The sequence below is a fragment of the Saccostrea echinata genome, unplaced genomic scaffold (assembly GCF_033153115.1).
Source record: "Saccostrea echinata isolate AGI-Se365-2 ecotype Australia unplaced genomic scaffold, CSIRO_AGI_Sech_v1 ptg000008l, whole genome shotgun sequence".
NCBI lineage: Eukaryota > Metazoa > Mollusca > Bivalvia > Ostreida > Ostreidae > Saccostrea > Saccostrea echinata.
The window spans coordinates 4,201,544-4,214,070 of NW_026889757.1; the positions used below are offsets into that span (position 1 = coordinate 4,201,544).

At 33.8% G+C, this 12,527-nt stretch overlaps 1 protein-coding gene across 1 annotated transcript in view; it reads left to right on the plus strand.

Moving 5' to 3' along the window:
- Nucleotides 1–12,527, plus strand: part of LOC133180947 (myosin-VIIa-like) — a 43,658-nt gene that overhangs the window by 18,357 nt on the left and 12,774 nt on the right. The window contains exons 20-28 of the mRNA XM_061315414.1: nucleotides 2,691–2,805; nucleotides 4,423–4,515; nucleotides 4,688–4,821; nucleotides 4,952–5,070; nucleotides 5,197–5,263; nucleotides 5,399–5,515; nucleotides 5,649–5,732; nucleotides 6,703–6,822; nucleotides 7,022–7,111. Coding sequence (XP_061171398.1) covers nucleotides 2,691–2,805; nucleotides 4,423–4,515; nucleotides 4,688–4,821; nucleotides 4,952–5,070; nucleotides 5,197–5,263; nucleotides 5,399–5,515; nucleotides 5,649–5,732; nucleotides 6,703–6,822; nucleotides 7,022–7,111 — 939 coding nt within the window. The remainder of the gene's footprint in view (nucleotides 1–2,690; nucleotides 2,806–4,422; nucleotides 4,516–4,687; nucleotides 4,822–4,951; nucleotides 5,071–5,196; nucleotides 5,264–5,398; nucleotides 5,516–5,648; nucleotides 5,733–6,702; nucleotides 6,823–7,021; nucleotides 7,112–12,527) is intronic.

The window sequence follows — 12,527 nt, forward strand, 5'->3', positions numbered from 1 at the left end:
ATTTTTTCAAAGTGCGTTGCCACAATGCTTCCATGTCAATTTGACTAAGCATACCATTGCTGTTCTTGAGTAAAAGAATTTCAAATCTTTTTTTATATACTTATATAAAACTTTGACCGCTTAATGTGGCCATATCTATCACCAGGGGTTATGATTGAACAAACTCGAATAAACACTTCCTGGGGATGCTTCTTTATTAATATGATTAATCATGCCTTTGCCATTCTTGAAAAAAAGATTTTTAAAGATTTTCCCCTATATATCCATAATACATTTATGTAGAACTTGGGTCGTTCACTATGGCCCTCCCCACCCCTAGGGTCATGAATTAAATCAACTTGAATATACATTTCCTGGGAATATCAATATGACTGACCTTGCTTTTGCTATTCTTGAGAAGAAGATTTTTAAAGATAGTTTTCTATGTATTCCTAAGTAAATCTCTGATCGCCCATTGTGACCTCACCCTACCACTGGGTGTCATGATTTGAACAATTTTGACTCTATACTATGCATTGAAATGTTCACATAATTCAACTCATCTGGCTCAGTGGTACCTGAGAAGTCTTTTTAATACAGCCATTATATTGTCGTTGTTTTATAATTATCTCCCCTTTCAAAAGGCCATGCCACATGAACCTTTGGTTGAGACCATCTAAAAAAAGTTTAATAGTTGCTTCTATGTATTTCTTATACATATTTTGCTTTTATTTCATACAGAAAAGTTCTCCAGTATGTATATATCTTCAAGATTAATACGGTTTTTTTCACGTAGCGATTTTGCTTTTGTTTTTGTTAGTGTGTGGAGATGCTATGTTACACAAGTTCCTAGAAAAAATGGACGTTGGTTATTTCAAGTTCTAGCTTTCATTCTTATTTTAAAAACTAATTTTCTCTTTTGACATGAATCAAATGTATACGTGTACGTCTGTACATTTATGAAAGTTTCATCCATCCTCAATTTAAAAACTAACTTTCTCTTTTGACATGCATCAGATGTATGCATGTACGTTTGTACATTTGTTAAAGTAATTACTTTAAAACTTTTTTTTCTTTTTTGACATGAATTAAATATATACATGTGCATCCCTTTCACTCTATACTTCTCACAAAAATATTAACAGCAGTGAAGTAGAAACTTCAGCAGTACTGATCCAGAATTGGTTTTAATGTGTCAGTAAAAACGTGCATACTAATAAAAAAAGATCTCTGTGAAATTTTATATGAAATTTTGTCAGAATTATTAATATCAAAACGTATGGCATTTCAACGCTTTTAATAACCATTCTCCAGGATTAATTATAGACCAGGCTTGTTAACGTTATAGACAACGGCTTCTTAAAAAAAATGGAACTCGGAAAATTTCGTATCCTGTGACTGGTCATCTAAATCACATAAGAACCTTGAGTTCCACATTAAGAATATTTGTAAAGTATCTAACAACAATCTGTTGGAATTTCCATGGGTACTATTTTTGCCCCTTTAATAGCAGAGCTGTATTTGTTATTCTTATGAGGCAGAATTTATAAAAACTTCATGAAAAGAAGTCTTTTGCTATGGTCTTAAATATGACATTTAGACATATTGACGGCATTTTATCAATTAACAATATTTATTTTCATGACGTTGATTGATATATCCCACTGATCTCGAAATAAAAGACGCCACAGTTTCTGACACGTCTGCTTCATATCTAGATGTTTTTCTCCAGAGAGACATTGATGAAAAACTAACACCTTAACTTATTATAAATGTGATGACTTTTCTATTGTCAACCTCCCTTATTTATGTAACAATGTACTTTTATCACCTGCATAAGGTGTTAATGTCTCCAGCTGATTCCATACTCTATACAAATAACTTTTAAGGTGATGACACAAGGGTATCAAAAATTTCGTTTAAAGTCATAATTTCGTAAATTGTATGGTCGATTTTGCTCTTCTTATGATATGTATTGTTGAAATGGACTTTTGAGCGTGATTACTGTCCCCTGACTACACATTTCATTTTAAATTATCTTCATCGTTTTAATAAAATATTTAAAGTAGTATGAAAGAAGATTTTTGTCACTGAATGATACTTACAAAAACAATATATAATAATTTTCATGATTACATTTACATGAAGAGAGAGCAAAATACATATATATAAAATAAAATATCTTTTTACATCAAATATTATATATGTATAATTTTAGAGGGAAAAAATGATTAAATAATTCAGACCGTTAGTTTTTAAAATAAGATCACTTTTATTGCGCACATTTCAAACATTCATGTGAGGCATAAATATTTAATTTAATTTATATTTAGAAAAAGTAATATTTGCTGCAATCTCAGACCTAGTCGCTACACTGCTGTTCTTAATTTATTAATTAATTAATATTCTTTACTACGTACATTTACTTTTACTTTCTGACTGATTGATACAACTGAGTATGCGCTCAACATTTAAATATGATAGTAGTGTGCCAATAAGTGTTTCTTTAAACACGTTGATGTGTTCTTGTTTTCTTTAAACAATAGTTTGAAGATATTGTTGACAGGTTGTTCACTTCATACATGTAACCTCGCTAACTTTTAACTTTGCATGAGTATTGTCATCAGAACAATATATTTTCTATAATTTCAGTCTTTTTTTTACTTGACAAATTATTGACTAATGACTATGTCTGAATACTCCTGTTACAGGACTTTGACGTGGAGGTCAGTTGCCGAGTGGCGGATGTCAAACGTCAGGTTATGGACAAATTCGATCTGGACGCTCCAGAGGAGTATGGACTCTGCTTCGGCCTCAAAGACCGAGGTTCTTCACTTTTTAAACCTAGTGTGTGCTCACATTTTCTTCTTTTCTTTCGTAGTTTTTCAACAAAAGTCTAGTTTTTATTTACCCATTGCCCTTGCAATGAGACATATTTAACTTCGCTATTTGATGTCCCTTTGATATGCATTCCATCGAGTGCAGTTAACAAAAACATTGCTTTTGCAACGCGAAAATAAAACTAGACTTTTTAGTACACAAGTTTTGCCAATTGGTGTAATGATATTAAAGATACGTGTATTCTTTTGATGTGGTGTTTAATGTAGTGCACGTGAATTTACTTTAGCTTAGCAAACGAATATTAATTGAATACATGCAATTAAATTGGTTTTGTTTTTCTTTAATGAACTTTAAATTGCAAACTTATTTTGTTGACAGACCAAAGCACTGGTTCGTCGTTGAAACCCAAACCTTTTTGTATGTAGTGTAGCGGTTCATAATTTATTTTGCATGATCACCTTACAGTATCCATCCATTCTGCACTTTAATAACAATGGGAAAAATTTACTGTGCACAATTGCTTATGGTAATAGATCGTTAAATTCACATGATGTTCGACTGAGGAGCTTTTAAATTTTTTCAAGTTTCACATATAAAATAAGAGGTATAGATTCGGTAAATTAAGCATATAAAATTATAGTGAAGGTTTGTTAAATGGATACTTACCAATTTTGTTTATTAAGTTTATTTTAATCATCAAAACAAAGAAGAAAATTCTTCATATGTTTAAATGTCACGATTCTGCTAGTTCTGGGTCGCTATGCTGCTTGCTAATTTTACCGTTGACAATCATAAGTGAGCTTGGTTTGTGCACGTCCATATACAGTGGTTATGTGTTATTTACCCCCACTCCCCCATTTTTTTTTTAAAGTCAATGTTTATTTCTAGATTTTTTCCCTAGATTAGTCTTTATACGTTTTCCAAATAGAGATATAGCATTCGTAATCATTAAAATTAGATTAATGTAACTGAAATAATTTTTTTCAATGTTTCCTTAAGTCACCGCTAAAGGCAAATCTTTGCTTGTAGAAACTGTTTTACAGTGGCCAAAGTTGGTATAGTTCCTAATTGTTGTAGCCTAGTTACACCCCAGCAAACCATATAGTTATGAAGTTGATAAATAACTGTTTGACTTAACAGTTTCCCAATAAAAATTTAGTCAATGGACAAAATAACAGATTAACTAATATGCTTTTGCAATAGCTTATATTTGTTGTAGCCTAGTTACACCCCTGCAAACCATATAGTTATGAAGTTGATAAATAACTGTTTGACTTAACAGTTTCCCAATAAAAATTTAGTCAATGGACAAAATAACAGATTAACTAATATGCTTTTGCAATAGCTTATATTTATGAAGTGCAAGCTAGCATAACTATGGTTTGCAAGTTGCTACTCTCAGGCTACAGCAATTAGAAACATTAACAAATTTTGGCCACTATTAAAACTGTTTCTACAAACAAAAGTTTTCCTTTAGCAGAACCGAACCTTAATTTTTAAGAACCCTAATCTAAACTTTTAAGGAAGTGTTTACTTCAGTTTTATTACAAAGTATTATCCACGATTAATAATATTTTAAAACTTCTCAATTATAATTTTCAGTGATAAGTGCTCCGGATGGGGAGTACTTTTTGGACTCTTTGACGAACGTCGAGATCTTCTGGGCAAAACAAATGAGATCACAGCGATCAAGTGGTGAGTATTATCCTCAGTTCCCTCCCTTCGTGGTGAGTATCCTCCTTAGTTCCCCTCTTACATCGTCCAACTAATTTATGTAAAAAGAGACAGAAAGATTGAGGATGGTATATGAAGTGTTTATTTCTGGTTAATGACATTAAAAGGACTTTTTCTATTCTGTATTTTGCAGTGACGGAAACCACTACAGGGTCTCCTAATTTCACTGCCCCTACTGCTGTTCACGTATTCTTTTTGAAGAAACTCTGGGTGAACGCTGTACCCGGTAAAAATAGGAATGCGGACTCAATGTTTCATTTCCCACAGGTATGTTTGCAGCGATTAATAAAACTTAAAAATCATTATAGACCTTTCAAAGTAATATTCCATAAGAAATATCTATGTGTATTCTCTGGAAGGTAAACACAATGGAAACGTCTTATATTGTCCATTTCAGGAGGTTCCAAATTATCTGCGTGGTTACCATAATTGCTCTGACAAGGATGCTGGACGTCTAGCAGCCTTTATTTACAGAGCTCAGTTTGGAGACGATGTAACTGCTTTATCTGATTTTGAGTGAGTAATCCCATTATACACTGTGACACCCTTTCAATAAAAATACCAGAACAAATCATTTCTAATTATTCACACTAAAGGCGTTATAGTGCCCATCCATATGTACATGACTTGCGTTTAATTCAGAGCGAATATGAAGGCGTTAATACCTCACCCACTTCTAGAAAAGAAAACCCCGAACGAGTGGAAACAGGTATGTTTGAACGTTATTTAAAATGTTTAAAATGCTTAGATAAAATAACCAACTGTTTTGAACCTGAAAATGTATGAATTGAAGCTAGCACTCAATTAGAGAAGTTCTAAATATTTTTCACGTGTGTTCTAACAGATTGTGAAAGAGGAAATTAGCAAAACTAAAGGAGCAAACTCAAACGATGCCAAGCTAGCTTTCCTCAACATCATACACCAGTGGCCAACTTACGGTTCAGTGTTCTTCACCGTCAAGGTATGTGACATCTTTATCACCGATTTCAGAAAAAAAAATGTCGGTTTCTTTTTGAATAAGAACTAGTCTTCCTATGTGACATTTTTCATATACCTATGTTTTTTTTTTAACTTTTGAGACTTCCTGTTTTCAGCAAAGATCCATGAAGGCATATCCCAAGAACGTTTTGTTTGCAGTCAATGTTAATGGGGTTATGTTTCTGGATGTTACTTCGAAGGTGAATATAATTTTATAACGGAATGAAACTTGAAAGACTAAATTATTATACCCCCAGCTTTAAAAGTGGGGTGCACATAATCATGAGTTTATGTACATGTATGTACGTCGTTAACACTTGGGGTATACCCATCTCTTTTTTCGCAACTCCTCCTATACCACTGAATAAAATTTAAAAAGACACTTTCACAGAATCTACTTGACGTAGTGCCGTTGTGCACCCCCTTTAGTTTCAATCAAACAGGTATTTGGGTTTCTCATAGCAAAACCTGGACACTGTCATTCCTTCTATAACATTGAGGGAAGGGGTTGGTGGGTGGTGGGTTGTTGTTGTTACTCATCTCTTCCGATACCACTGAATAAAATTTATTACGTAGTGCCATTGTGCACCTCCAATTTTTCTTTCCATTCGAATGGATTTGGGGTTTTCCATGGCAACACCTGAAAAATGCCATACTTTCTATAATATTGGGGTTCCCATCTCTTATCCACAACTCCTCCAATCACTGAAAAATTTTAATGAGACTTTTACAGATTTTTTATTATATAGTGCCATTTTACATGATTGTATCTTTTGATTGGACAGATATTTGGGTTTTCCCATAGCAGAACATGGACTCTGCCATTCTTTTTAGAACATTGGGGTACTCATCTCTTGTCCGCAATTCCTCCTATACCACTGAATAAATTTAAAGAGACTTTCACAGAATCCAAATACATAGAGCCATTGCGCATCTCCTTTTTAATGTTCTGATCGGACAGATATTTGGGGTTTCCCATGGCAAAAAAAGTGGTGATTTTGCCATTATATCCAGGTACTCATAATTATGAGAGCGGATATGGTATAGTTTTGTGCGTTCATTGCTCACAATACCTCAAGTTTTGTTTTACACAGTACAACAATTTTAATTGAGTTGACATAAAATAATACATGTAATATGAAGAGTTACTTATTTCCTGTTTTATTTTAGAATATTCTTGCCAAATACGAGTACAGCGAGATACCAAATTGGGCCTTTGACGAACAATCCTTTACACTGATAGTAGGAGAGGGTCAAAGTTCAAACAAGATTTACATGGAAACCAATCTAGTAAGTTCTAAATATAAAAGTATTGAATGTTTTGAAGGATAATTCTGTTGATGTAGTAAGTTTCTAATTAATGCTCCTGTTTATATCTTACTGGTGGTTAATGATTTTATACTCGCATCGATACTGTTCGATTCTGGATCTTTATTTTAACATGCTATATGGACTACATAACTAATGGATCCATTTATTTTATATCTAGGGACATAATATGGATGATATAATTATGTCGTATGTAGCCTGGATGATGAATACACATATACAGAAGCGGCCATCTTATGCTGGTGTAACTGTTGGAGAATCTCTTTGTTAGATATTAATTCCAGAACTATTGATTACCAACTATGTTATAATTAGAACCAATATGAACAAATATTAACAAAGCAAAGGTTGGATACCAGTGTTATTTTTATACAGGCTTGACAATATATTTCTGTGACCTTTGATTGAGAGGGAAAACTCTACACTGTAGGTCTGATAAATTAGGAATTCTTCATAAACTTTTCACTGTCAGTGATGGTTTGTTACAAATATTTCAACTTATGGTATTCTAAATTTACTTGAATTTAATGCGTTTCCGTCTTTTGTTAGGAAATGTCCTTATAATAGGGGGGAAATCATTTTTAATGAAAGAGGGTCGTTTTGACTTTTAAAGTACGAGGGGTGATCAAAAAGTTCGCGAACTATCTCTATATTTAAAAAACCACAATTCAGATCAGAATGAAATTTGGCAAACGTATAGTCATACACATGTTCTATAAATAGCATATGTTAAATAATGTTTTGCTCCGTGTTTGTGACGTCACAATGTGAAAATGACGTCAGTATGTAGGTCACTTGTGACAAAAAATGGTTGACTCAGTCGTACTCGAGCAACGGTTGTAAAGTTTAACGTATATCTCGAAAAAGCCTTTGCAGTAGAATATGATAATTTGTACAAGGTTTGTGAAGACAAAAGACTTACCAGAAGTTCAATCATTAATTGGATTGAATGTTCTAATGAAGGCAGGGAGATGGTTAAAATTGATGTTTGTTTTTGTTGCCCAGCGAAAGCAAGCCGGTAAAAAGATGTGTCCTTAGTTGAGCAATTTGTTTTGAAAGATCGCCAAGTTACAGTAAGAAAAATAGCTGAATATCTAGGCAATAATATAATTATTAAATCCCTAAAATATCGTTCACTTTAGGATTTAAACATATGAAATATGAAAAAAAGAAGGCTCCCATACTTTTTCCACATTGGATAAACGACGCTCCCGAGACAGATGACGGGTTGTGATGGTCATCATGCTAATTTTGGGAAGGGATATCCTTATCCACCCATCCTATTGCCGAGATTAGGCCATTTCTGACAGATGGTCTGTTCTTGTTATAAAAAATTACTTGCATGGTAAGAAATATAAGACTTGGAAAAATCTCTTAGCTTCTGTGAACAGACCGCTACGAAGCATACCACGTGACCGCCTGGATCAAGTGATTCGCGCATTGGCAGAGCAATGACAGATGTGCATTAAAATCGGAGAGGACTACTTTAAAAAATAATGAACACTGAAACCTCATATTATTTCTTTTAACGAAGTAATTCAATTAGTTCGCAAACTTTTTGATCACCCCACGTACATTTCTCCGTCATGAAACATTTCTGTAGAATATTTACAAGAAGGTGAGGAATTTCTCTGTGCCAAAGTCAATAAAGGTGCAAATATTGACGTCTCATAAGAAAGCAAAGAGCAGAAATATCCGGTATTGAACCTAAAATCAAAACCATTGTATGTTATTCTTTTGTATTGTGGTGTTCAAATAAGTTTAGTATTTTAATTAAGTCGTATAATCTTTTGTATATTTAAGATGTTTGTTAAAGTGTAACTGGCTGCATTTAAACGCATTTATTGATATCCAACTTTTGGAATCTAATAAATAAGTTAACAACTATTTTGCTTCGTGATACTTCGTCTAAATCTACTTTTTGCAATGTATCATTTCATGGATTTCATTGTCAATTATATGTAAAACACAAAACGACAGGAAGACTCCATGAGCTGACGAGATTAAAATATTTCAAAATATAAGCTCTGAGTTGTTTCGAAAAAGTTAAAGTTTACTTACTCAAAATTATCATTGAATGCAATCGTTTCCTTCAGTTCTGTAGATGTTAAGCCTATATATATATATATATATATATATATATATATATATATATATATATATATATATATATATATATATATATATATATATATATATATATAAGTACTTGTGTCTTTTGCGTCTATCTTCTGTTGTTTGGAATGTTAATGATGCCGCAACAGGGATAATTACCGTATTCAATATTAAAGTACAAACTATCAAAATTTAGAGTATTAGATTTAATCGTAAACTTCCCTGTCACATTTAATTTTCCTGTTGTCTCTTTATAATAACACTTGTGATCATTTATCAACTGTTTCAATGGCTCTGTCACTGCAAAATATAGAGAATGAAAAATGGTTGTTGAAGGTACAAGGTACACTCGGATTGATCAATTTCAGCAGAAATGGACCTCAGATTGTGCTACATCAAGTAAAGGCAAAAATTATAAGTATTATTACATCTTGAAAACACTTTGATGCCAATGAATCAATGACTGTAATATAATTACATTAGTAAGATTTAGAACTAGTAATAATAAATTACCAATCGAGATAGGCCGATGGAGCAATACACCTTTAAATCAAAGACTATTTTATGTGAAAAAGATACTTGGGGCGAATATACCATTTTATTATGTCATGTCAAGCTTTAAACAAATGTAGAAAATTGTATCTACCATCAACATATATATAAGACGACCGAATGTTATAAGATTAAAATTTATTTCATGTAAAAAGGTATTATATAAATATCCTCGTGTAAATCAATATCATCACCTCTGTAGTTCGTGCCTCCTTACAACACAGAAACGTTACATTGTTTTGGTATAACTTGGTGCATCTAACATGTATAAAAATCGAATTTCTAAAAAAAGGGAGTGGTGAGGAATGTGTTTGGGAGGATACCCTAGCTCCTCTGTGTCAGATTTTCTTTTAGAAATGCACCCATGTTGGATGGTTCTAATCCATTCTCTCTTATGTATTTATTTTTTTACGTATTAAATAAACGAAATCTAACAGCATTCTTTGAACAGACAAAGACTGGGAAAAAAAAATGAGTTTTTTGAAAGCTGGTGCGATCACTCCCAACGCAACCCGGCCTTGATCGTAATCTCACTCGTATAGATTCCCCTCTCTAAAATAATATATGGCAAGTATATTGACCGGTTTCTTGTCTTTCAATCATTTAGAAGCTATACATGTATTTTGCTTGAAAATACAGAGAAATGAGCATAGTAATAATTGGTAACAAAAATATGTATTTGTATAAAACCGTAGATCCCATTTTTCTTTACTGTAAAAAAGTACAAACTAATCAAAGTGATTGCACAGAACAGCATATATACACGGAATTGACGGGGAAACTGCATATTTCTTAAAGAGAATTTATACTCCTTTTATGTTGATGAGTACTGGTAGTGGGGGTGCAGGTACATATGTTTCATTCCTGTTCTTCAGTAAAAACTTCATATGACATTGCATGAGCAAAATAATTTAAAACAAATTTTAAAAAAAAGATTTCTTTATCTAAATGACACCTCGTTAAATTCCTCTTTTAAAATAAATCATTCCACCCCTGATTGAGTAAAGTGTAAGAAAATCAAGTATTTTAATTTTTTGAGCACAAGACGTTCTTTGAAGTCATTGGAATTATAACAAATAATTCAGTTCGTCTTCACAAATAGAAGAAAACCGACGTGATTTGGCCTTCAACTCGACATTCGTATACATGTATATCGACGACGTATTACCAATTAACATTTATAGTTACATTCATTCATATGTCGACTCAATATATCCCAGTGAACTCGATATAAAAGACACCACAGAATCTGTCACATCTGTTTCATATTTGGATTGATTGACTGTATGCTGTTTTACGTCGTATTGGAGATTTTTTCACTCATATAGAGACGTCACCATATACCGATGAAGGACTTCAAATCTAGACCTATACTCGGCACCATTGAGAAATGAGAATTCTTTATGCTGCCAACGCCTACCGTGACACGGGACCTCGATTTTAAAGGTCTCATCCGAGAGACCCGTGAATTTCACTTCTAACTCCGGTTGCTTGACGAAGGAACGTTTACGTCTTAGGTTTGACGCGGCACGGTGAACGAGAATCGAACCCAGGCCTCCCGATCACGAAGCGAACGCCCTACCACTAGATTTCCTGGATCGGTTTCATATGTGCAATTGGATGCTTTACTGACTATGGACGATAAGGGCCAACAAACAACTAAACTGTATGACAAAGTAGATGATTTCAGCTTTTCCACCGTCAACTTTCCCTATTTATATAGTGTAGCTCAGTCGGTAGAGCGCTCGCTTCGTGATCGGAAGGTCGTGTGTATGAATCACGGCCGCGACTGACCTAAGTCGATAAAAAATAGGTAGCAACTGTTTCTTCGCCAAGCGCTCGGCACTTTGAAGTGAAAGTTGCGGGTCCTTCGGATGAAACCTTAAAAACCGAGGCCCCGTGTCACGGTAGGCGTTGACACGATAAAGAACCCTCACTGCTCAATGGCCCTGCATGTCGAGTAAAGGTCTAAATTTGAAGCCCTTCACCGGTATATGGTGACGTCTCTATATGAGTAAAAAATTCTCGAACAGGACGTAAAACAATATACAATCAATCATTTTTATACAGTAGTATTCAGCTTTCACGTGCATATGGTGTTTATGTCTCTTAAAGCTGAACACAATTCGTAAAAGGCAGAGATCTATGTTTGTCCGCCATTTCACAAATTGCATTTTTCGGAAACCTGCATGGCCCCTATATAAGCCGTTCACTTAATTGGTCACTGTTCAATGTTTTCAGTTTTCACCGGTGTGAACGGACGTATTCTACATACATTGTAATAATTATAAAATTCTCGGTTTGTGTGCTAATTCTTTCACGGCAAAAGAGAAAGTTACCAAAGAAACCAGGCACAAATAACGTAAACTTACATCAGTTGCACAGGTCAGTGCAGAATAAACAAACATTAATGCACGTAAACTACAATAAAATATAAACAAACATAATGTAAGATAACCAACACGAACACGTGTCGTCCATTCCAAGCTAGTACCTATGACAAGAAAGCTGTCAGGTGTAACGAATGTGAAGGGTGCTGATATCGGAGATGGGAAAACTAATATGGCGTATGCCTATTTACGAGTAATGTTCAGCTTTTACTTATTCGATACCGAAGCAGGCTACTGACAGATAAATTGATGTTACAGGGATTTCATCAAGCTCGTTTAGAGTCAGTATTTTGTAAACTCTAAGGTCGTTATTATGACCCTCTTTGCAAATATAACCTAACATTAGGCCATATTTTGACTAATATATTTCATACCAATGGTTAGGCCTCAATCTTTATACTAAATTTGACCACAGAATATTCCGTCTAGTCCTGATCAATACACAGGGGCCACGGTAGATGTGATTTTTTTTAATCGATCATTATTCGTTTTCTTCACTTTTTTGCATCTCAGAGATCTGAAAAAAGGGCTGTAAGCTAGCTACCGATGAAAATGAAAAGTTTGCACTTAAAATCCAGTCCACTTGAAACTACCTTCTTTTAACATGGG